The sequence below is a fragment of the Trichosurus vulpecula genome, chromosome 1, assembly GCF_011100635.1.
Source record: "Trichosurus vulpecula isolate mTriVul1 chromosome 1, mTriVul1.pri, whole genome shotgun sequence".
Classification (NCBI taxonomy): Eukaryota; Metazoa; Chordata; class Mammalia; order Diprotodontia; family Phalangeridae; genus Trichosurus; species Trichosurus vulpecula.
This window is the reverse complement of record NC_050573.1, coordinates 23,473,970-23,500,749: the sequence shown is the minus strand read 5'-3', so window position 1 is coordinate 23,500,749 and position 26,780 is coordinate 23,473,970. Positions and strand designations below refer to the sequence as shown.

General features: G+C 42.5%; 1 protein-coding gene across 1 annotated transcript in view; it reads right to left on the bottom strand.

The window, feature by feature from the left end:
- Positions 1-26,780, bottom strand: part of SPPL3 (signal peptide peptidase like 3) — a 153,309-nt gene that overhangs the window by 24,548 nt on the left and 101,981 nt on the right. The window contains exons 4-6 of the mRNA XM_036741443.1: positions 12,818-12,937; positions 11,142-11,220; positions 5,225-5,337 (exon numbers count right to left, since the gene is read on the bottom strand). Coding sequence (XP_036597338.1) covers positions 5,225-5,337; positions 11,142-11,220; positions 12,818-12,937 — 312 coding nt within the window. The remainder of the gene's footprint in view (positions 1-5,224; positions 5,338-11,141; positions 11,221-12,817; positions 12,938-26,780) is intronic.

Sequence of the window (26,780 nt, the reverse complement as noted above, 5' to 3'; positions counted from 1 at the left end):
TGAATCTTGAAAAGCGCATCAACCTTTGCATCACAGATGATGGAAATCATATTGAAGATGTTATTTGCCAATATTCCAATTAAATAAAATGTTGTTGAAAATTTCATTCATTTCAATTCTTGAAAATGTACATTTTTGCCTGTGTGTCCAGACTTTAGGAACACCCTGTACATCAAAATATTTGTATTAGAAGTTTCTGCAGTAGCAAAGAATTATAAATAAAAATAGATGTGCATTGATAGGGAATAGATAACCTATTATGGTAGGTAAATGTGAAAGAATATTACTGTGTGATGACCAACTGTGAATGACTCTTCTCAGCAACATAATGATCCAAGACAATTCCAAAGGACTCAAGATGAAAAGTACTATTTGCCTCCAGAGAAAGAACTATGGAGTCTGACTGTAGATTGACGCAGACTCTTTTTCACTTTCTGTATCTTTTTTCACATCCCCTACCCGCCCCCTGCCCCCTTGGTCTCTGTATCTTCTTTCACAATGTGACTAATGTGGTAATATGTTTTGCATGACTGAACATGTATAATCTATATTAAACTGCTTATGGGACACAAACAGTTTTAAAAACGAATGTTAAAAATTATCTTTACATGTAACTGGGGAAAATATTATTAAAAATATTACTGTGCTGTAAGACTACGAAGGATTCAAAGAAGCACCAAAATACTTATATAAACTGATGAATGAAATAAACTGGGAGAACAACATCCATGACAACAACAAATACAAAATGACAAAATAGAATCCTGTGTAATCATGGCCGCGTCTAGCTCTAGAGAAGAGCTGCGAAAATGTCCCTTCTTCAGAGATGGGGGCACTACCAGGATGTAGAATACTGCACAGACTATCACAGACCTTGGAGAAAGGCTGGCTACTTTTGCCAAACATTTTTCCTTCTCTTTCTTTTTATTCTTTGTTGGGAAGCATGATGGCTCTCTGGGAGGCACTGCGAGGAAGAGTCCTCTCACAGTTCTTGTTTGGGGCCAAGTTAGTTCTCTGCCATTTTAAAACATTCATTATTGACTCTTTTTGTGGTTATTATTCCTTCCACATATACTGTGATAGTCACAGTGTACTTTCTCTTTGTTATTTCTTATTGGTTCATGAGAGTCTTTTCAGGATTCTCCATGTTCATCAGGCTCATTGTGTCTTATAGCACAGTAACATATTCCACTCTGTTCTTACCACAATTCTTTTCTTCATTCCTTTGTCAACAGGCACTGACACCACTGGGCCCCCCTGCCCTTGTCCTTGGCTCCCACAAAAAGTGTACTATCAGTATTGGTGTATATTGGGCCCATCTTTTCTTCCTCCTTGGGATATATGCTTAGCAATGGAATCCACAGGACAAAGGGTATAGACATTCTGATTTCTTTATCTGCAGAACTCTTCAGTGCTTTAAGAAGGGTTAAATGGATTCACAGCTCTCCCTACAAGGGCCTGTCTTTCTACAGCCCCTTCAATGCTGACCTTACCTATCTTTTGTCACCCTTTTCATCAGTTTGCTGGGTACCAGGAGAAAATGCAGGATGTTAGATACACACTTCTCTTATTAATTCTCTGTCACCATCACTGTGGAAACAAAAGTGACCAACATATGAATGAAGGCCACTTAATGTTGTTCCTTGTTTCACGGGTTACCTTTACTAAAGAATTCCTCATTAACTGGCCAGTCCACTGGTGATGGGAAGCCTTGTTAGCACAACACAGCCCACCAGAGTTTGGGCTCTGCTAGCTTTTGAGAACTTGGGTGAATCACCTCCACCTCCAAAAGAGTCTTCAGGCTTGGGCTTTGTGGGCAATCATTCTATAGAGAACAGCTACAACAACCTTCTTGGATTTTAACTTCTTTCTAGACAAAGTACCAGATCTCAAAGAGAACTTCTGTATGTAGTCAGCATAATCTTGATGAAAACTTACCAAGAGTTTTCAGCTATTACAGGGATTTTCACAATGAGACTGAATTTTTGATTCTACAGCAGAAGTCACTGAGAAAACAGAATCTGCTTTCTTCCAGCACATTTTTTTTGGTAAAAGATGATATGCCCAAGGTAAAAGTGCCCCTTGTATGCACATTATTGAGAACTTCTGGAATCAGTCTCCATGGTTCTGCTCTCTTTTTCTGTCGCAGAAGCACATTAAAGGAGAGCAGAGAACATTATTGATGAATAAGTGTCTTATACCTTACGCTGTGCCCATATGAGAAGAGGAAGAAGAGGGAGGGGGCTATATATGTGTGTGTGTGGAGAGGGAGAGAGAGAGAGAGAGAGAGAGAGAGAGGGGAAGAGAGAGAGAGAGAGAGAGAGAGAGAGAAAGAAAAGAAGATGGAGGGGAGAAACAGATAGATGATGGGCGAGGGGAGAGAGAAGCTAGGGGGAGAAGAGGGTGAGGGATGAAATGGAGTTCTTTGTGCTTCCAAAATAGTTCGTGTGAGAGTAACCCAGCGGCTAAAGTGTAATTCACCTTAAGTACCAACAGTGACAACAACAGCCTCATGCATTTATAGGAAGCACTCAGAGGCTGGCAAAGAGATTTATACCTATTTCCTCATTTGATCCTTACAACAACCTTGAGAGGCAGGTGTTGTTATTATCCCCATTTTACAGATGAGGAAATGGGGGGCGGGGAGAAGGGCATCAATTGACTTGCACGGTCAAGCAACCAGTAAGTGTCTGAGGCACAACTGGAATTCACGTCTGACTCCAAGTGCCCTAGAGCTTCGCTGTTGCTGGGCCAAAGAATGCAACGGGGTTGGAGGCTCAGCAAGGGCTTCAAACATCTGGCACATCACATGAAGAATATTGTGGTAGCTAAAAATACATCCCAAAGGAGGCTGAGAATGACCTCCTGTAGCTGGAAATCATCTAACACAATATGGACTCCGAGTCTCCTAACACACCCAACTTGACTATCCTAACATAGAGGATCAATCCTTTAGGTTTTCAGTAAAAATCAACCAGCCTTGTTAACGACTCTTGTTACATCAACTTCTTTTATTCAGCTTTTGTGTTGGTAGCATTAAACCTACCACCCACTTGAGGGGTTGAGCTAAGATGAATTGTCCTGTTCTCTCAGGAAGAAAGAATTTTATCAAGTGACCTGATTAATACTGGACTAATTTAAAAATAATCACCTGCACAGTGAATCCTTTACAGGTTTCTTCAAGTAGTAAAGGAATGATCCATATAAATAGGTGTTCCAAAATGTCTTTGCCAGTGAAAACAGACTAAGATTTCTCTGTTGTCTATCAAAAAGCCAATTCAGTAGATGAGATTCAGGGGAGGTCATCATAGGAGTAGTTAATCTGTTGTCTGAAGTAATATTTAATCTTTCTTTTCCAGTCATTTTGAAATAAGCAAATCTCTATGCTTTTTTTTTTTTTAACAAAATACAAGGTATGTTTTAAAAGAGAGTAACTTAAATAGTCTTTCAAATCAAACAAATATCCGATCAATACAGTGCTTCTTCCTCACTTTCTTCCATCTAAAATTACTTTCCTGCAACATATCCCAGTGATCTCATGGACATACCTTCCACTCTGTCCCATTAGATCATAATCTTTTTCAAACAGACAACAGGGGTTTGTCTTTTCACTCTAATCTGTGTAAATGTGTGAATTTGTAAGTCATTTTCCTTCTCTGTATAACACTTAGGTTATTTTCCTTTATCAACCTCCACAAACAATCTAACCATTAAAAGGAGAAATCCTGATGAGAAAAAAGGTGCTGAAAAGCTTATCACTACAAAATGAAAACTGTTTAAAAAATTCTGCACGTTTCATCTCATTGTCTAAACACATGGTGGACACTCAGGTCCTGAACCAAATGACCAAAGCATATTTTTTTCCTCAATGACAATGTAACAGAAGGACCTGGTGATAAGCCACACAACAATTATTTTACCAGTCATTAACTTCACATTTGGGGTCTTTAAATGAAGGTAAGGGTAATCATTAGAAGAAACCTAAAATACAGCAGTCCACAACCCTAAATAACTGTTTCAAGGTTCAATCTTTTTTGGTTCTAAGAATCCATAAGCAGTGTTACATATAGCACCTAATGGTACATTCAAGTTAATTTTTAAAGCACTTACTATGTGCCACAGTCCCTCAATTTCTCCTGCTCCCTCACCAATCTTCCCACTAGTCAACTTACACTCTAAGTCACCTCAGTACATGGCCTCAGCTTCTGCCTTTATTCTAGCCTTAGAGGTGGCCCTTCTCCGTGCAAATGACCACCTTTCTGCTTGTGTCCTTTCTCCCCTTCTCCTCCAGGACGTGGCCTCTTTGACAACCTCACCTGCCACTACACACATTTCTTATTCACTGACTCCTATTTTACTGCCCCTTACAAATATGCCTAGATATCCCCCATCATTTAAAAAAAACAACAAACCTTCATTTTATTCTGTTAGGCTATCATCTTATAAATTTCCCCACTTTCACAAACTCCTAGAAAAACCTGTCTATCCTCGTTGCCTAAACTTTCTCAGAGCACACTCACATCTCCATCTCTTCGAACTGTGTTTCAGCCAAACTGATTCCTCCGTGCTTTGGCACAGGCAGGCCCCTTTCCTGGAAGGGCCTCCCTTCTAATCTCTGCCTCTTGGAATCCAGAGTCATCGCTTTCAGGAAGTCTGTACTGCCCACCTCCCTTCTCTCTCCATTGTTAGTGACCTCTCTAAAGAAATTAATCTGCACCTGCATTATACGTATTTAATTTTCTAGGCATACTCCATAATCTTGGCACCATGAGGACAAGGGATGTTCCTCCTTTGTCTCTACCCCCCTGACATCGGGTGAAATGTCTGGCACATGTAGGGCATTCAATAGATACTGGCTGAATGAAGGCATCGACCGTGTCTGTTGTACAAGGTATCAAGCAGCAACAGAACAGAAAAGGATTCTATCTCTGGAGGCACAGACCTTCTTGACACTAAAAAAGGAAGTAACAGAAGGATTAGGGAAACACCCTGGGGTTTTCAGAAGGGAAGACTAGAATGGCAAAGAGTAACAGGCTTGTAGGCAACAACAACATCTATGAAAACCTAAGATGAGGTAGAGCACAGGACTGTCCTTCAGGCTTACCAAGGTGTGCTATTACCACAACGTTGGGGAAATTAGGAAGAGAGAGATGGAGGGCAGCATATGTGTAAGATTATGTTAACTAGAAAAGCCTAGCAGAGATAACAAACTCCAGCTACTCACCATCCATGAGGAGCCAGTGGCCAGTCAGAACCCAGATGAGGACAAGCATGACAGAGAGGGAGAAGGAGAGCAGCTCGGCAGCAGTAAAACGTCCACAGCAGCCAAAGGAAATCCTATAAACAAGCCATCGGCACCGCTGGATTAGTGAGTGAACAGAACCACCTTCGGGTCTGGAAGAGCAGAGGCTCAGTGATACAATAAGAACAAAATGAACCAAGATGCTTTACAGGCAACACAGACAAAAACATCTGTTGAACTAAATAACCTAAACCTGCTTTGGAATGAGTCACAAAAAGTTTCGAGGAATTTCTGGGCTCATCATGATGACTGGCTCTTCAGCTCAAAGTATCAACATGAGTGCTAACAGGTACTACACAAGTTATGTCTAAGGAAAGTAAACAGTGAAATTCTTTTCATCAATGAACAAACAAAAAAGTACTTACTAAGAGCTTACTAAGTGCAAAATAGTTACTTTAAGCCTAATAGGGTACATTGAAAATATATACTCTAATTCTGTAATAAATTCCTAGGAATTCATTTGCTCTAGTAAGATTAGTTTACTAAACACACTGTATAAAAATGGCTAATGGCAAATGCTGAAGGTGCTGTGGAAAACCTGGTAGATGCACTGCTGGAGGAGCTGTGAACTGGTGCAGCCATTCTGAAATGAAGTTTGGAACTACTCCTAAGCAACTATCAAGCTGTCCTTACCCTCTGACCACCGATACCAAATAAATAAAGAGGAAAAAGATCTACATATACAAAAGTATTTTTTTGTGGTGGCACAGAACTAGAAAGCATGGGGATGTCCAACAATGGGGAAATGGCTGAACAGATTAAGGTATATGAATGGTATGGAATGCTACTGTGTTGTAAGGAACGGTAAAGTGGATGGTTTTGGAGAAACTCGGGCAGACTTATATAAATTGATGCAAAGTGAAGTGAATAGAACTACGAGAACAATTAAAAAAATTAGTTTTTATTGATATTTTTGGTTTTTTACATCATTTTAATTATTCCGATTATCCCTTTCCTTCCCGGAGAGTATTTTTTTAAGAGGAAAAAAAAGTCAGCACAACTGACTGCTACACTGAAAAAAGTCTAAAAATGTATGCAAAGATGTGTCCATATCTGTGGGCCATGCACCTCCATGAAGGGGCAGGCTGGGGGCATCTTCTCACATCTCTTGGAGTCCTACTTGCTAGTTATACTTCTGTTACACTGATTCATGATTTCTTGTGTCACTCTTTCCTTTTTCACTGTTCTAGTTTTACTGCATATATTGTGCTCTGGCTCTTTTTTCACTGCATCAGTTCATGTCGATCTTTCCTGTATTTCTCTGTATCACACACATTATAGCACAATGATATTCCATTACACTTATGTATCACAATTTGTGTTAAGCATTCCCCAAACAACAGCATCTTCGTGTTTCCAATTCTTAGCTATCAGCAAACATGCTGCTATAAATATTTTGAAGTATCAGGGGACAGCTTTTTTTTCTTCTGTCAATTGCTTTCTTGTGGTATAAGCTCAGTCTCTGCTTCAAAGGGCAGGGAAATTTAAATCATTTGATTTGCATAAAATCAAATTGCTTTCCAGAATGTACCATCTCACAGCTCTACCAACAACGTCTTCACTGGCCGATCTTTCTTCAAATCTTCCAACGTGGACTGTCGCCATTTTGGCCAATTGTGAGGCTGGACCTTAAGGCTGTTTTCATTTGCATTTCTCTTCTGATTGTTGCCTTGGAGCATTTTTTTTCACGTGGTTGTGAATACTTTTAGCTCTTCTGAAAAATCTTTGTTCACATCCTTTAACCATTTAACTATTGGGGTATGGCTACTACACACACACACACACACACACACACACACCAGTTGTTTCTGTATCTTAGATAGCAAACCCTCATCAGAGAAATCTGATAGAGACCTTTTTCCTACTTGACCATTTCCCTTCTTATCCTACAAGCATTAATGTTGACTTAGAAACATTTTAGTTTCAAGTTCCCTCTTCCCTGTGTTATGTTCCTGCAGTTATTCTCTTAAAGGGGCCCTGTTCTAGTGGCTCTCTTCCTCTTACCCCAGCCCCCTCTTCTTGTTTGATGCCTTTTCCCTTTTAGGTTTTTGTTTCTTAGTTGCTTTTTCTCTCCTGCTATCTATTTTTCTTCCCCACTCCCCACCCCCTTTCTTCTCCCAGATGGGCAAGTAGATTCCTCTTTCCTCTCCACTCTTTCAGCTGGTCCTCATTCCTTAGTTTTAATTTTTTTTTTTTGGTGACCCTTTCCCTGAAAGGATTTCTCTCACTCTCTTCGTCATCCCTCTTTTCTTTCTGTTTACTCTGGACCCTCATTCTCTGATTCATAATCCCTAGAGTCATGTGGTCTCTCTCTTTTCTCTGTATTCTTCATGAAAATCAAATGTCCATCCCAGGCTCTCCCCTCTAGTCACTTTCTGACCCTGCCTTGTAGGGCTTGTCTCATGGATCCCCAATTTTCATTGTATTGCATTTTCAGAATAATGTCAGTCATCTGCAGGTGTCAAAGAGGCCACTGCTTCATGGTAGGGACCCTCCCCTACCATGTCCTTGATTATGTAGCTCAACACTGATCTATACCCTCTTTTTTTGACCATTTTCCCTCCATTTGCCTGGAAATCTCATGTCCACGTTCTCCCATTCCTCCACGAGCCAGCTGCCCCCAGGGGTTCCAACTCCCCCCATGACCCCCTCCCCCAGAACAAGTAGACAAGCACTGCATGGCTGCTGTGTGCGCACCGCCCCCCCCCCCCCCCAGTCTTATCCAGTGTACCTTTCTTATCTCCCTTCACCAATCACCTCTCTTTGCTCATGGGAACATTCATCAATTAATGGAACTCCCGCCCAAAAGATATCTTCCTTTTTTTAATCTTTACCTCCTCCTTCTCCCCTACTCTCCTGTAGGCTTTTCACTTTCTGAGACTGCAGAGGTGACATTCCCCTCACTGCTAGCCCTTGGTTTGGCCCAGTCCATCATTCACTCCTCTTTATCCCCCTGCTCCCCTTTCATGTACCCTCTAAGAAACATTCACTTGTAGGCAGGGTGTCACCAGGTTCCATCCATGATGGCCTGTCTGCCTCTACTGTGACTTCCATCAGATGCCTGCCTGTGCTCTCGTCTCTCAGCGTACAACTAGAAAGAAATCTCTTTGGTCTCTCTGGCATTACTCTTACTGTTGTTGTCTTTGCCTGTCGCATCTATTCACTTCTGCAAACCTATTGTTTGGGAGGCAAATACTCATTTCAGTGTAACTGAATAGTTACCTTCCGTTCTGTATGTTAATCTCAGATTTGAAGACAGGTTGCCCCCAGCAGCATCCCGAGCTGCAGTGCTCTTAGGAACACGTTATCCCATTGCTTTCTTCTTTTTCTGGTGGCTGCAGAATAGTCTTGTGTTATTTGAATGTTCTCTCCTTTGTATTTAAAGTCTTTCTGCCAATGGCTTGCAGAACTTCTTGTTTCTGAACCAAACTGTCAAATTTAACCCTCTTGTGTCTTGGAATTTGAAGCCTTGGGTTATTTTTTTTTCTGGAAGTGATTTGTGAATTCTTCCAAATGGAATTACATTTTCTATATTTAGAAGTTCTAGGCAATTCTATTATTTCCTTCATTATGATGTTACCTTTTTTTTGTCTCAGGTTCTTCTGGAAGACTTATAATTTCCTTAGGTTATTTCTACATATCTTGCCTTCAAGTCTGGTATATTTTGCTTGTATGGTGAAGATATTTTCTTAAGTTTTTGCTTTTTGCTTCTTCCAGACTGCCCTTCACTTTTGTGTATCTGCATTCCCAACCTCGTTCTGTTTTGTTTCTTCGGTGAGGTTTGGCATCGAAGATCCAAGTTTTTCCCATTCTGCTCATTATTTTGCTATGTACGATATAAATTCTGCTCTCATAATTCTCACTTCTCCTTTGGACCACTCAGGAGCAGCGTGTTATGGTTTCACGTTCTCTTCAAATTCTACCGGGTCCTCTGTCTCATCAAGTGTTGGATCATTTCTCCTCATTTTGCTGTATTTATTCAAAGATTCCTGAACTTGTTTATTATATCTGAAGGCCATATTTTTTTCTGTTGTTACTGTTTTTCCTGTTGACACATCTGTTTTATGTTCAAGGTTTTCTTCTTCTTTAAATCTTTGGTATTTCCAGTCTTTTCCCGCTCCTTATTTTGCTTACCACTCACTCCCCTCTGATGGTGGTTTCCTTAGGAGATAAATCTCAAAGCACCTCAGCCTCCTCCCACTCAGGGCAATTCATTGTTCACCAGCCTGGATCTCTGTTCCGCATGACTTCTGGATGGTCAGAACTGGCCCCAGCTGGATACTGAGCCCTTTCTCTCAGGCTTGTTTGGGTGCTGCACGGCTCTCCACATGGGGCATGGTGACTTGTCTCTACTTCTATTCCTCAGTTCTCTGGCTTGGCACCAATAGTTCAGGGCCTGCTTTGCCAGTACCAACAGTTCAGAGCTTTGTAGTGCTGGTGCTTTTGGGCTGTTTCCCCCAGCAAGCTTTTGCTCTTGAAGAGCTGTAGCCAAGCTGATTGTCAAAGCCTAAGCAAACTTTTGTGTCCTAGAGCCAGGGTCCACATGGTACTGGAAAGGAAGGGGGCCGGTGAGTATGAGGTGGGTTTTGATGTAAGCGTGTGTTGTGTCCTTGAGATCATTAGTGCAGCCTCTCTGCTGGGAGAGTGGAAGGTGGGGGAGGGGTACTGAGTGAACTCACAAAGTCAGTAATTAGTTCCTCTGTGTGTGGGGGTGGTGGGGAAAGGAAGAGGAGGTGTTTACTATCTTTTAGATTCTGGGTGTCCTAGTATTGGAGAGACCATAGTGATTGGAGAAAATGTCTAGCGTGTCATCTTTTTGCTCATGTAACCCAGAATTCCAGGAAAACAATTTATACAATAGTAACAATTTTAAAGACTTAGGAACACTGATCAATGCAATGACCAACCACAATTCCAGAGAATTCGTGATGAAACATGCTACCCACCTCTCGACAGAGAGATGACGGACCCACAATACAGATCAAGATTTTTTTAAAGACATGGCCAACGTAGGAATTTGTTTTGCTTGACTATATGTGTTTCTAACAGGAACAAATGAATAAATAAAAATACATGCATACGCAAAAAATGCTATAATTTAAGGAGTTTTGATCAAATTCCTTTCATTACTGAATAAAGTATTTTAGTAGTATTAAGTGTTGCATTTTGCTGAAGACCTCCTGCACCCTTTTGCGGAAGCTTTTTGTCACTTACTTGTTTATCTGTGGTTATTGGTTTTCTTAGTGTTGAGCTATCCTTTCATTCATGACATGGATCCAAAGAATTCACACAACGAATTTTTAAAAAAATGTTACTGTGGCCTTTAGGCTAATATTTTATTTAAAATGTTTAAATCTCTATATGTGGGGGAAAATTGTCCTTTGGATTTAAGTATAAACATTAAGATTAAATTAAATCCAAGTGGCCAAAACTTTATACTTGAGTAGTATATGATAAAAGGCCTATTTGGTTCCTACCACCAGAAAGGAAAAGTGTCAACTCTACATATTAAGTCCTGGAAAGGAGGCTGTTCACATTCAAAAGCTATTATCCCACACTCTCTAAGACTCTAAATTTCAAAAAGGAAGCACATTACGATGGCCTCAACTTCCTAAGATATATCTGAATTTCCACAGCTACCATAGGGTTCGTCAGGAAGCAATAATTTTCTGACTTCAAAGGGAAAGAGGGCAAACTTTTTGGATAATTTCAGCAAATACAGGCTCCTAACACTCATGCGTTAAAATGAATAATCTGACAGGCTCTTGATGGTTACTATCAAGTGTGTGACAAAAACACATAGCAGCATATGGTTTATAAAAAATTCGTAAGCCCTTACTTGTTCTGCGGTGAACAGGGTCGTGTTAAATACTGGCACATCGGGAGAAGAAGAAAAGCAAAAGCTATCGTCGCAAGAACTAGAGAAAGAAAAGACAATATTAATACATTTGTCTGCTTGACACCAAATCCAGAGCTCTCCCTGACATCACTTCTCTTGCATATCCTCCCAAAACGTGTTCCATGACCCCAATTCACTGGTGAGAAATAAAGCCTTCCTACAGAGCTGACCACTCATTTAGCTGTTACTAGTCCTTGAGGAGGGAAGCTCAAGAGAAGCCAACGTGAGGATCACAGCTTTACCACGGAAGGCCTCTTTGGAGCTCACGGAGCAGAGCCCGGATTTGAATACAAGGCCTCTGTCTCTAAATCCAGCATGCTTTTCATTGCTTCATGCTGCCAGGGCAATGGATTCTCTCTGGCTACATCTTCTCACATACTGTACCCTTGAAAACAAAAGTCAAAAGGCAGGAGACTGACAATTAACTATCCAATGGGAAGCCTTCGGTATTTGGAGTTTGGTCAGGAGTTACAGCAATCTCCCTTTACTACCTAGAGTGAAAACAACTGGCTGAAGAGGTGAGGAACTGGGCAATTCGACTGGCTGCCTTCTTAACACACCAATGCAGACAGAGATTGCCAGGTTCATTAACTGAACATACATTTACTAATAATCTTTCTAGAGCTAGGATAAAATATTTGTGTGCCCTACTCAGCGTTTGAATATTGTATTCTTGTCCACCAATATTATTATAAAACACACAACTTACCATACGATAAATATGTACATGCCTTGGAGAGTAAATAGTATTAAACATGTGTACACGTAGAAACACAGGGTAATGGTCATGATAAAATGTATACTTCTCTGCCCCCAGAGGCTGGGCCCCAAATGTCTGTTTACTTTGCCTGATCCTAGTCCTGGCTCTGAAACTTACTATAGGCTAGGACTGGAGAATGTCAAAGAGTGGCTGGCCAACTTTCTGCAATGACAACTGGCACATATCAGCGTTTATTTTTAGGCATTTCTGAATCATTAGGGAAGGAGCTAAAAGTGTATTAATACAACTAAGGCCACATACAACACGCTCTCTCATTCTCACTTGCTTGAATTTTCTCTCTTTTTTTTTTTATCTTTTGGCACTTTGGACAGATAAGCAAGGGCTTAAATTACTATTATTAAAATTTTTTTATCTTGAAATTAAAGACTAACGAAAACAGTCATTCCCATATACAAAGAACAGAAAAAAGAGGCCCATATGCGAAAACTGTGGATATCCAGTACGTACCATTTGCTTTTCTTTTTAAATATATTAATAAATTCTCATCTAAGTTTCAAAACTGTCCTTTCTTCAGTCTTCCTTCAGTTGCTTTCTGTATGTTGTTTTAAAAAATGCTTAAATGACCCCCTTTCCTTTTTTTTTTTGGGGGGGGGAGCTATTCTATCCCTAACAACCTTGCCACCCCCCGTTATCCTCCCAAACTGAAAAGAAAAGCCAAAAGCCTAAGTTATCATAGGTCTTCTCTACGCAAACACTCAAGGAGTCAGATTGCACAGAAATAAAAGCATGTACAGTATACACTACACACGTGTCTTTACCCCTGGAGACCCTAGAAAGCCGAGTTCTTTCCTTTCAATAATGTTACAATCATAAGTAAACAGGGAGAACCATTTACCTGCTGTACATATTGTAAAGACTACTTGAACAGAATCAAAGAAGAAAAACATGACTAGAAGGGAGACAGACGCTCCAATGGGAAGGAACAGCGCTTGAGTGGAATCAATAGTTTGGATACCTGCAAAAGAAAAACAGGACAGATTTCATTAGGTTCTTAGGAAATAAAACACACCCGGCTGGGCTGCTCCTAGAATCATATAACACGCGGAGTATTCAGACTCTTTGTTTCTCCTCTATTTCCTATTATTCGCCATTTGTATAAAAGGCACCTTCCCACTCTGGTGAAAGGCAGTGAGATTCAAAGTAGCTGAGTTGAGGAACATGTTCATTAAAGGAACATGATGAGATGATTTGATGAGGAAAGCAGTTCCAATTCCCTTTGATGAGCAAAGTAGTTCCAACTCCCTTTTAAAATGACTTCTGATTTTTAATTTATTCATGTTCTCTTTTCCCTTAAGAATTGGCCTCAGAAGACAAGAGGCACTCCCCTGGAAGGTTTGGCTGGAGTTCAATGCAAATATTAAGTGCCTACCATGTTCAAAGCTTTGCGGATACAAAAATAAAGAGCCTGCTAGTGAGAAGTTTATATCCCAATAATGACTGGCATATTTACATAGTACTTTACTATCTGCTAGGCTCCTTACAGAGTTTATCTCATTGGAACCTTACTAGGAGACTGAGGTGGGCACTGTTAGGGAAGCTGGGGGCCAGAGAAATGCAGTGACCTGCATGCGGCCATGCAGTAAGCACTGGAGGTGCAGTGTGAAAGCTGGCCTTCCTGACTCCATGCACTATGTTCTCTCTATGAGGCCACAATGGTCTATTACAGGATGCCACATTGTAGCCAGAATGGACTTTGTTTTCTTTGAATGACTCAGCTTGCCTCATTGAGCTTCCCTGGACGCTGGGGCTTGCTCTTCCGGGGCAGGACCAGAGCTTCCTGTGTGATGAGTTGTAGGGCTGGCTGAGGGGAGGTGTGTTAACGTGGTCTACGCTAGGGGGAGGGGCCAAGTCAAGAACCAATCAGCCCTGGTCGTTCAGGCGGCGCTTGATGATGTCAAAAACTCTATAAGAGGGGAGAGGACAGCTTGAAGATCCTCCTTTCCTTTTCCGGTTGGAGCCAGAGACACCTACAGCCAAGCTGAGCTGCCGGTAGCAGAGCTGACTAGAGGCTAGTGGGTAATCTTCTTACCGTAGAGGGGAAGCATGTATACAATTTTGCCTTATACCATCTCGCTTCTCTGTGGCCTCCTGGTTACCCTTGTAAGGCGGACTTATTGAGCCTGGAAGCTTTTGATGAAAATATCAAAATGGGGATGCTGGTTTGTGGGCTTGTTACTGTGGAGTGTAAATACATGCTTTAGTTCTCCTGCCTTCTGCCTAGAGAATTCCTTATATCCTGCGGTTCCGGACCTTTTAGGCACATATGAGATTCTCTTTGAAATCATAAATTCTGCCTTCCTAATATACACATGTACATAGGAATTTTATATTTACGTGTTTACATAAGTAGAGTTTCACTGAAGGGGGCAAAGGAGAGACCTGAGGAAGCGCCCCAGCAATGCCAGGAGAGCAGCTGTGGATACCAAGAGACCAAGAAAGGCTAGTGAGACATGACCCACAAGCAGAGCTTTGAAGGAAGCAAAGGAATGTGAAAGATGAAAATGAGGATGGCACAGGGTTTCTAAAATGTCACTGAATCTCTGATCTCATTGCTGTGGTTGTGGAGTAATTTTTGTCCATGTTTTTTCATGAATCCTGCGGCGTGGTTCCAACCAAAGTCTTCCAGGTCTCTGGACATCATGGCCTCTCCCTCTCTTACCTGTCCCTCCTACTCCATGACCAGTCCTTCTTCTTCCAGCCATCTCCCTTGGTTTCTTCTCCATAGCTTCTGACACTGCTGACTTCCTCTCTTCCAGGATGTCCTCTACTCTCCACACTTTTGAAGCTGCTCTCTTGGCACTCTTCCCTTCGGTCTGATCAGGCCTTCTTAGCTGCCTTAGCTGGAACACCCTCCATATTTTATCCCCCAACTGTGACTGTACCCCAAGGCTCTTTCTCTTCTCTATGTGTACTCACTTGGTGACAGACCAAGACAGATTATCAGGTTCCGTGGATTTGACTATGGTTCTCTGCAGATGATTTCCAGATCTACATATCCAGCCCTGGCCTTTGTCCCGAGCTCCACTCCCTCATTTCCAACTCTGCATCACACAGGCATCTCAAACTTAACATGCCCCCAAAAAACTCATCTCTCATTACCTGCAAAAGGTGCCCTTCTTCCAGACTTCCCTATTTTTGTCCAGGGCATGACCATTCTTTTGAGTCACTAAAGTTTCTAACCTAGGAGTGACCCATGACTTCATTACATACAATCTGATGCCAAGTCTTGTCAATTCTAATTCCATGATGTCTCTCTTATCCATCCCCTATTTTCCCCTAACGTGGCTACCACTCTTTATCCAGGCTTTAGCCCTTTTGCCCAACTACTGAAACAGCTAGTTGGTCTCGGCCTCCAATTTCAAGTCTCTCTCATGAGGCTATCCAAGTGACAGTCCTAAAGCATAGATCTGGGTGTGCCACCTCCTGCTAAAGGAGCTCCAATGTCACTGAGGATCTCTGTTTGGCATGGAAAGACCTTGCTCACGTTCTACCCTCAATCCACATTATCCTCAATCATGCACTCTGCAGTCTAGCCAGACTGGCTGCCTCCCTGACAAACCATGTTCCACTGCTAGTCTCTCTGGTTGTGTCCAGGCTGTCCCCAATGCTTGGCGTGTCCTTTTCTTCCCCTCTGCCTCAGAGTCCCTCGATTCTTTCACAGCTTTTCTGACCTTGCTCCACTGCTAGTGCCTCTTGCCTCCTAAGAAAAATCATCTTGTACTTACTTTGTATATATTTCTTACAGATTTAGATAGGTATTTTGTTTATTTTGACAGGACATGCACTCCTTAAAAGTTGGGACTATGGTTTTTATTTTTCCTTTAGATTCCCAACATCTAGCACTCTGCCTGGTTTACAGGAGGTACTTAATTAGTTTACACAGGCTCACATGGGGTGACCTGCAGGTTTGAATCTTCTAGGACTGGTATTTATTTTATTATTTATAGCCATGTGTATAACCAGAAGAATATTAGTGTTAAAAGGATGTTTTTTTTGTTTGAGGGACCAACTTGAGGTCATTTAAGGCATATTTCCCAAATGCAAACTTACCCACTGTCTTATTTAGTTTTGGGCCTGGCCATTTTTGTCTGTTTATACTGCCTGGTCAAGAGACACTATAACATTTTTATATCAAAATCTCTGAATGTACCTTCATTTTTACAATGTGAGTCAATTCAATTCAGCAAACATATTAAATACCTACTATGTGTAAGGTATTAACTCTAGGTGCTAGGGATGCAAAGATAAAACCTCCATGATCCTAAGTAGAAAAAGAGAATGGTGATTTTATATTTGGGGCCATTTTAATAGTATTGGACAGTGAAGAAATGAGAAAATCAGCAAAGAGGTGGTGGGAGCAGCAGATAGGGAAGGCATATTGGGATAGAGAAGAATCTGCCTACTGGAGAAGTCTTACATCTGTAGGGCTCTAGGTTTATAAAGCAATTTCCTTCCAACAACTTTTGCAAGGTATGCAGTTCAGTGTTATTATCCCCCTTTTCTAGAACAAAAAAGATTGTGAAAGGCTTTCAATGCCAGCCTGAGAAGTTTGCATTCTATCTGTGAGCCAATGAGGAATAGGACTGACATGGGTGGACACGTGCTTGAGGAAGGTTACCTTGATAGCTATGGAAAAGATAAATTTGAAGTGGAGGCACAGAAGACAGGAAGACCAATTAGGATGCTGGCCAGCTCAAAAGCGTGCTGATAGGGTCTGGACTAGGTTCTCTCTTCTCCAATCCATACTTCACACAGCTGCTGAACTTAACTAGGCTGGTCCTAAGAGAAAAACATGTAGTCCCCTAATCTGGACTATTATGTTGGGCCTGAAATAGTGGCCTCCACAAACTGATCTCCTCATAGTCAAGGCACAGGTTTGAGCCTATCATTCCATCTGAGCATGATTTTCCTACCAAGTATCAATGTTTATTTTTGTACTACTTGCAAAATCGAGTTGGGGTTACCTAAGCATAGTCTTTAATTTAATGTTTGTCAACACAATCAAGGTTCCTAATAGAACTGGCAGACAAAAGAAGGTGGATTTAGGATCATAAGATTTAAAGCTAGAAGGGACCAAATGCCTCCTTTTATACAAGTGCGAACTGAGATCCAGGGAAGCTAAGTGACTTGCTTAAAGGCACAGTGGTAGTAAATAGAATCTGAATTCAAGCTCAGGCCACAGAATCATATAATTTGAATGAAATGAGCCTTAACAGCCATCTTTTCCAATTTCTAAAGGAATCCTTACTGTAATCCTTACCCAACAGACAGTCATCGGGCCTCTGCTTGGAGACCTCCTCTGGGGTGGGGGAGGAATAAGCACTTAAACAGGGCCTACTCCACTGCTAGGCACTGTGCTAAGTACTTCTTACAATTACTGTCTCATTTGAGCCTCACAACAACCCTGGAAAGTAGGTGGTATTATTATAATCCCCATTTTACAGATGAGGAAACTGAGGCAGTCAGTGGTTAAGTGTGTGTCCAGAGGCACACAGCTAGTAAGCGTTTGAGGCTGGATTTGAAATCAGGTCTTCCTGACCTCTGCACAACGGTGCCACCCGCTACCTCTGTGTGCTTCCTAACATCCATGTCTGCGCCCCCATCAGCTGCTCCTAATTCTGCCCTCTAGGCCTAACAGGAATAATTCTAGTCCCTCTTCCATATGGCAGTCCTTCGAATTCTTGAACACAGCTATGTACTCCACTCCACTCCACGCCCCACCCACACAGGTCCAGTCTCCATACCTCCCTACTCAATGAACGCCAGGGGCTCCCTACGGCCTCCAGGACTCAAAGTGCGTGCTAGGGTGTTACTCACTCCTCCTGGTTTCCAAACATGTGCACATCTGAGAAGTGTGTCCTGGGGCCAAGCCCAGATCCCTGGAGCATGCCTCTGGATACATACATTCTTCCAAACTGATATCAAACCACTAACATCTAGTTACGGAGTTAATCAAGTTAAGAAACATTTATTAAGTGCCTACTATGTGCCAGGCATTGGGAACAGAAAGACAGTGCTTGCTCACAGTCTAACAGAGAAGACCACAGGCAGACACCTATAGACAAACAAGATTCAGACAAGATAAATGGGGGATAATTAACAGTGGGAAGGTACTGAGGAAGATCAGGAAGCAGGGAAGGGGAGGAGGAGGAGAAGGAACAGGGGGAAGAGGGGAGGAGGAGGGGGAGGAGGAGGAGAAGGAGAAGGAGAAGGAGGAAGGGGACAGGGGAAGGGGAGGAGGGGGAGAAGGGGGAAGAGAGGGAGGATTGGAGGGAGGGAGAAAGTCCCAGCCAGTGGGGGAAGGGGAAGGAGAAGATGCTCTGATTCCCAAACCAATGCTCTTTCAATTAGGCCAAGTGATTTGTCCAACTATATATAAGATTTCTGAGGGCTGGCAATGTTTTGTTTTCATCTGTATCCTTAGCATTCTGTACACAACAGAAGATCAATGTTTCTTTCCATGAATAAAGTTCTATTTCACTTTCATCATTTCCAGTGGTTGCTTCCTATTTAGGAGTCTTCAAAATCTCCATTTTTACTTCTCTACTATTCCAAATACCATTGTCTCTCTTTCTCTCTGACGTACACTTTATTGGACCTGCCATCTCAAACACAGGGATATATATTTCCCCCTCCAGCACCCCAACCAGCCCTGGGCAGAGTGAAAGCTGGTCACAGTTTTTTATCCCAAGCAGCTCATGTCCCAATCCTCCCAGGAGGCCAGTGTGTCCTGCTCTGCACCTTACATGGTGAGCCCACCTCTCCCCATCAGAGCCTCCCTCTCCTAGAGCAGCTGTTACAGAACACTGTACACTCATCCACATTCACTAATAGGGCGCAATTGAGTTTGGCCCCCTTGGGATCATTTAAAAGAGTGGGAGGTGTCATAATTCACAGCCATATAACAGCAGAAGAATACTGGGGTTAAAAAAGGTTATTCTGCTTCAGGGAACAGTCTGTGCTCCCCCCCCCCCCATTTTATTGCTGCCTCTTTGCTAGGCCAGTCATTTGTTGCTCCTCAATCACTGCCCCCCCACCTCCACAGCGGGAGGTTGCTGAATGAATGTGCTGCGCCGAGTCCCAAAGGGATCCAGTTCTGGGTTAACTTACTGCCATTCTGCAATGCTTGTCCAAGACACACGGACAGATGTAATGTATTAATAAATGGAAAAAACCCCATTTACTGAGCACTTACTAAGCATGTGCTCGGCTGAGAGGCCGGACCCTGGATCAATCAGAAACACTCAGTGACTGAGGGGGCAGCCAGGGAAGGGGGTGAGGGGCGTGGCTCTCTCTCTTCTTCATTGTCATTTGCATTATTAAAGCTATCTCCATCTTGATGGTGCCAAGGGCTTGGGTGTGGAGGATTTTCTTTTCAGTATTTCAATAGCTGTGTCTGCTGAGCACCCAGCTCTTGCCAAGGGTTGTACCCCCCAGTGATAGCTGTGGGGGCGGGCTGAGACAGAGAGGAGGTCTGCAGAATGCTGCTGTTCTTAGAGTTCTTTGGCATACCCGCCTATCTGTGGCAATGGGTCAGCAGTGCTGCTTCCTGTCATCAGACCTATGGTGAGCGATGGGGCTGGAAGCAGAGATGTTGGTCTCAGGTGGTAGGTCCCTTCTGTAGAGGGTTGCTCCCTTGGATCATAGCTATAGGGTCAGGAGCCCTACCGGTTGGTTATACTGCTAGATAAGTGGTGTGTTTGTGTGTGTGCACCCACTGTAGCATGCTGCAGTATCTAGAGTGCCAGCCCTGGAAGAACAACTGGGTTAAAGTCTTTCTCTAACATATACCATGTGACCATGAGAAAGTCTTAACTAAACTCTCGATGAGGCAGCCAACTCTGAGACTATGTAAGTTAGATATTATTAAAAATGGGGAACAATCAAGCATCTTGTCATCATCTGCATCTTTCATCAGCTTCAGCATGAAGCTCCTCCCAGCCATGTCACTCGGGGCCAGACTCCTTTCTCCCCATCACAGAGCTCTGGGCTCTGTCCCTGGGACACTAGGGTCTCCTAGGTGAGCTTTGGCCTCCACATCACTTCCCAGCCATCTCCACACCATGCTGCTTCTCCCCTTTCTGTGCCATCTTCCCCCACTAGAATGTAAGGGCCTTGAGGACAAGCTATGGTCTTTCCTTTTGCACACATCCCTCCCTCCTTACTTAGCACAATGTGTGGCACACTGCCAAGCATTGTGAGTGTTTAATAAATGCTTTATCTCAAGATCTCCACCTTCTCTCTCTTTTTTTAGTCTATAAACTATCTTAAATTAGCTATGCAAGTTAGTATATCTTTTAAGCCAGTGCCTGAAAGAAACAGAATGTTGGATTTCTCCTTTAGTTTTTTGGATTGGGCTTTCTGGGAAAACTGGATCAAGCAGTAGAAGGGATCTTTGAGATCATCTAGTCCAAAATGAAGCCACAAATATCCACATAAATAAGCCCCCACATATGCGTATGTGTGTGTGCATATGCACATATGTGTATGCACTTTTATGAACAAGTTTGTATGTTCCTATATTTTTATGTGTTTAAAAAAACTGTGGATGAAAATGACATTCTCAAATTACAAGAAGTTTAAGTTTGAAGACAAACCCCTAAGTTTTAAGCCTGTTTTTTTTATTTTTAAAGCATCTATTAGACTATAAAACATGAGAATGTGAAAGAATCACAACTTTTCATCTGAAAATACTCCAGAATGAAAATGAAGGAAATGCAACAAGCCAATAGGATGAAGATGATTTTTAGTGTTCACTAAAGAAGTTGCCACAATTTCTAAATACACTGTAATACTAGCTGTGCAATGCCAAGTGAACATACACATACTGTTAGAATATTTCTTAAGAATACTATTACTTTCATATTATAAATTTAATTACAAATAATTAAACTTCAACTGCAAGTAATTTGCTATATGCACTCCAACAGAGAGGGGGCATGCTGCTCCATAACACCAAGCACCTTTGCCAGGCACTGTTCGGGACACAGAGAAGTTTAAGATTTAGTCAAGCTCCCTCCCCCCCTACAATCTAGCTGCAGAAATGGAACACACACATACACACACACACACTCTCGCGCGCACACGCACACACACATAGAGTACAATAATACCAGTAGTATACCAGGATTTGTTCCAGTGGTGCACTTTTCTATTCCTGGATAGACAAAAAGGGTTTGTGATATATTCGAGACACATCCCTTACACTATTCCACTGCCCCACAAACTGTAAGTATTTAATGTTTCTTCAGCCAAGTTACTGTGCATGTAGCACTCTGCTATTTGACCCGAACGATGCAGGAATCTCACCTAAAGCATTCCCACTCCTACCTACATGGCCAGGGTCTATCATGGAGACATTCACTGATCTGATAGGGTTTGATGTGGGTCACCAAGTGATTAAATCATGAAAGGACCAAATGAAGCTGCTGAGGCTTTCCTAGATCCTGAGAACTTAGATCTGCAGTTGTTTAGGGATGGTATTCAGTGTCAATCACCTCACTAAGTGATGTGACATAAAGCACCTCGAGAGCCAGGAAGGAACCTAGAATGGAGCAAAAAAAAAATCCCTGTCTAAAAGCCACGGAAGTAACCACCTTCACTTGGTGACCTCCTCAGGTCCCAGGGATGTAATTACCAACCCCTAAATTCGAGTGTACATTCTAGCAGAGGGTTTGATGGTTCTCAAATCTACCTTTCCTGCCCCAATCTCTCTGCTGGTCCCCAATCCAGCATCTCCAATGGTCTTTCGAACATCTTGAACTGGATGTCGGGCAGACATCTTAAACTCAACAAGTCCAAAACAAAACTCACTATCTTTCTTAAACCCTTCCCCACAACTGTCAAGGGCACTGCCACCATCCCAGTCCCTCAGGCTCCCAACCCCGGAGCCAGCCTGGACTCCTCACTCTCTCTCATCTCCCAGATCCAAGACGGTGCCAAGGTCTGTCAATTGTACTTCTGCAGCATCTCTCGGATGCATCTCTCCTCTCACACTGGCCCCACCTGATGCAAGTCCTTGTCACTGCACACTTGGAGGTCTGCCTGCCTCAGGTCTCTCCCCACTCCCCCCACCTCCATCTTCCATTTAATCACCAAAGGGATTTCCCTAAAGCACAGGTCAGACTCTACCTCTCCGCCCCATCCCATTTGGTAAACTCCAGTGGCTCCCTATTGCCTCTAGTAGCAAAGTGAAATGCTCTGTTTGGGATTCAAAGCCCTCCATAACCCTACTGCCCCCTCCTACCTTTCCACTCTCCTTACACCTTAATGCCCCACCATATACTGTTGGATCCAGTGACACTGGCGTCCATGCTGTTCCATGAACAAGACCGTCTATCTCTAGGCTCTGGGCTTTTCTCTGACTGTCCCCCATGCCTGGAACACTCTCTCTCCTCCGCTCTGACTACTGACCTCCCTGGTTCCCCTTAAAGTACCAAATGAAATCCCAACTTCTACAAGAAGCCTTCTGTAACCCTGCTTAATTCCAGGACTTTCTCTGGGCTCCTGAATATAGCATGCTTTGTCTCTATTTGTTTGCATGTTGTCTCCTCCACTGTAAGCTCTTTGAGGGCAGGGACAGTCTTTTGCCTCTTTGTGTACCCCAGAGCTTAGCATAGAAGGCCTGGCACATAGTAGGCACTTCATAGATGTTTACTGAAGAAGAGTATTCTTTTTTTTAATCCTGAGCAGTATTACTACATGAGTGGTATGATACGCACACATGCATGCCCTACTTCTGATACAAAGCCATAAATAAGTGCATGTATGTTTATATACATCTAATACTATCTCCAACTGTACACACGTACACCTTTACAACCTATCATACACATATAAATGTATACCGTTGAGTGTAGGAGAGTACACCATGAGTGACTATGTCCAGGGTGTTCCAAAGTTTTGGAGCAGTTTAAAGCTTTAACAGCTTAATATCACAGCCACTCGCTGACCCCCACCCCCACCCCAAACCCCTAAACTGACAGACAGAGACAGTCCAAACTTGTGAAATAATCTCCATCTTTAAGCAGTTTATATGCTATCAGAGGATAGTGTATATGTAACAAACACACATATAAATTTTAAAAAAAGTATGTAAAATAAAGATTTCATGTAGAAAGTCTCATTTTAACAGAGTTTTAAAGGAACCAAGGGATAGTAAAAAGGCAAGAATGACTGGGGAGGAGAGAGACTTGAGGCCCAATTATAAGGTGATTGTGATAGGGCTAGAAGTTACGAGGGCCTGAATTAGTGACCAGCCGGGGAGAAACATGAGACAGAAACAGGGCAATCGGGAAGTGGGAAACATAATTAGTTCAATTTTGTACATATTAGTCAATAAACATTTATTAAGAATCAACTATGTACCAGGAACTGTGCTAAGTCCTGGGGAAGCAAAGAAAGGCAAAAGATAGTCCCTGCCCTCAAAGGGCTCATGGTCTAATGGGGAAGATGACATGTAAGCAATTATGTACAAACAAGTTAGGGATGGGCTAAACTGGAGAAAATCCAGAGGGAAGGAATGAGCATGAAGAGGGATTGAGAAAGGCTTCTTGCACAAGACGGGACTTCAGAGGAGACTTGTAGGAAGCCCAGGTGGAGTAGAAAGGAGAAGAGCATTTTAGGGCGTCAGTCAGAGAGATGGAGTAGCATACGTGAGGAACAGCCAGGAGGCATGCAGAGTGCTTACGGGATGTCCGGTTAGAAATATCCACTAGGCAGTTGATGATGCGCGACTGCTGCTGAGGAGACAGACTAAGGCTGGTTTTAGAGGTTTGGGCTGTATCTTCACAGAGATGATAATGAGGCCCATGGGGGCTGATGAAGTCACCAGGAGAGAGCACGGAGAGAGACTAAAAGAATACAGTACTGAGGACTGTACGGTGCTGAGAAGAAGGAGAGCAAGTGCCAGCAAGGGGAATCCAACAACTTTTTCTAGGAATCTGATTTTGAAAGGGGATGGAGTCTGACAACTTGAGAGAAGAGAAGAGTCTATTGATTTTTTGTTTGTCCAGGAAGAGGGAGTTTTGGGCAAGTGTGTGGGTAGGGAAGGAACCCATAGTTAAGGAGATACTAAAAATTAGAGATGGGACAGCTGTTGGGGAGGGGGCAATCTGTGGGAAGAGAGGAGGAAATGGGATCGAGGGCACCTATGGAGGGGCTGGTCTTGGAGAGAAGGGTCTCATCAGAGATTGGGTCACGCTGTCTTATTAATTTTGATATACAAAAGCTACAAGAATCAATCAACTGAGAAGTAACAAGCTTCACACCCAGAAGCAGCAGAATGTAGGCAGCAGCATTAAGATCTGCTTGGTGATACCAGATTCAGTCTTTACCATTCACTTGGTGTGCACCCTAAGCTATCTTGCACTATTATACAATTTTCAATATATTTTCAATATATTCAATGTCTTTTTTCCCCAATTAAACTATGTGCCTTGAGGTCACATATGTACCTCTAACAAGTACTCGTGGTGGTCAGTCAACAAATGATGTTGGTGAAACATGAAGGGGCAGCATGGTAGACACAGCAGTGGACTTGGGAGTAAAAAGACTCATATTCTTCACTGAGAAACTAAAATGAGTATCAGTGTACTGTAGGAGCAAAATAAGTGAAAATAGCCCATTAAAAAAAAAAAAAAACAAAACCACTGCTCTAGCTGTGGGAAAGCAGGCACAGTAATGTGCTGCTGGTGGATCTGTGAACTGGTCCAGCCAATCTGGAAAGCAGTTTGGAACTGAGCCTCAACGTGAGACTGTGCCCATCCTCTGACCCAGCAATGCTAGAACCAGACCGATATCATAAAGAGATCAAGTAAAGAGAAAAAGAAGCCATATACACAAAGATACTGAAAGCAGCTCTTTTTGTGGTGGCAAAAACCGGAAACTAAGAGGGTGTTCATAGATTGTGGAATGGCTAAAGGGATGATGGTAATATGAACGTAATGTAATATTACTGAAGAAATGACAAAATGGATGTTTTCAGAGAAATCAGAGAAGACAAACTGATGGAGAGTCCAGCAGAACCCGAACAATTTGCATAATAACAGTAATATTATAAGGAAGACTCTGAAAGACTCAAAAACTCTGACTGACCACGATTAGGACTGAAGATGAAACCTGCTCCCACGCTCCTGACAGAGCTGCTGGATGCACAGGACAGACTGAGATGTATCTTTTTTTTCTTTTTAAACATGGCTACTGTAGGAGTTTCCTTTGCTAGAGCAGACAGACTGCTATGAGGTTTTTTTCTCTGATTTTTTTTTTAATCAGGAGGAAAGGGAGGTAGGAGGGAGGGAAAAAACATTCATTAACTGAAAACAAAATAAAATGGTTTTAATACCTTTGAAAACAACTCACCATCTACACTAAGGAAGGTATGAATTAGTTACATTCTTTGTATGAGACTGTAAACCGACTGACTACACACAAGTCACTTCTCTCTACTCTAAGGACTTAAGGACAGTATAGCCATTAAAGCTTCAAACTGCACTAAGACTTTTTGGATACCCTGATGTATTATTTTAAATTGGAAATTTTAGTTAGAGGGAAAAAATCAGATTCTTAGGATTATGAACTAGATGAAGTGATCCATTTCATACCACGTTTATAAAATTAATATTGAATAATTCAGTACATTCTGGGCAACCAGGGACTTCAAAGACTTTCTCTAAGTACAAGTGATTCAGATTCCATCCCGGCAGGAAGCAGGCTGACCTCTCCAGCTCTGCCTCCAAATTAGGCTCTGACAGGGGGTCATAGCAAGCTTGGTTCTAGCAGCTTGCTCTAAACTGATTTGTTAAACTTTGTGGTGAGGCAGAGATCAGTGTCCCATTATAAGCTGAAGAAAACGGTGGTTAAACTTTTATGACTTTGTTGCTATTTTTTGTGCTTGTCACATCTAGTTCCCACTCATTCTGCTACGTGGCATGTTTACAGGAGCTGAAATCCTGATTGCTTGTGATCTGGAAGCCAAGACTCTTTAACAGTCAGAGGAACTGAGGCAAAGAGGTTATGTGACCTCTTTATATGGGTTATGTGAATATCTCTACTTGGGATTGAAGGCCAGACTCCATTACCTAATTCCTCATTACAACGGGCTCTATGCTTCTTCAGCTATAAAATGATAGATTTTTAGGCTCTTTCCAGCTCCATGTTAAGATTCTATAGGAATCCCTTCGACACCAACCAGGCTTCTCTCCAAATGAAGACAGGTCCCACTTGATGCCTTCTCAGGTCCCTTCTAGCTTGAAACTGATGATCCTATGGAATGCCAAGTCCTTGAGAGGAGGAGTCTTTGTAATGGTAGCCCTGGTGCCTCAGGAAGGGGTTGGCACACCGCAGGCACTTAATAAATGATTGCTCATTTCAGTGGCTGGCTGTGCCTCTTCGTACCGCTTCCATCTAGAATGGTTTCTCATCTCCTCCGCTCTGCTGAAACTCACATCAAGACTCAACTTCTCTAGAAAGATTTCTCTGACTGACCTGCCCCTGCCGAGCCCTGCGATTGCAGTTTAGACATTATCATGATCATGCTAGATTTGAAATTAAGAAAACTTGGATTCAAATACTGTTTCTGACACTAGCTGCGTAAAATGGGTATGATACCTGTAGGCCCCATCTCCGGCTTACTGTAAAATTCAAATGTCTGCTGTCCGAGGCTCTGAGAGGTTAAGTGACTTAGCTGGAATCTCGTGGCCAGGAGGGGTCGGGCTGGCTGATTCTCTGCTCCTGTTTCCTTGCTCAGTCAGCACCTGGTGGTGGTCAGGTGAAATCTCTTACTTCCTCTCCCAGTGTCC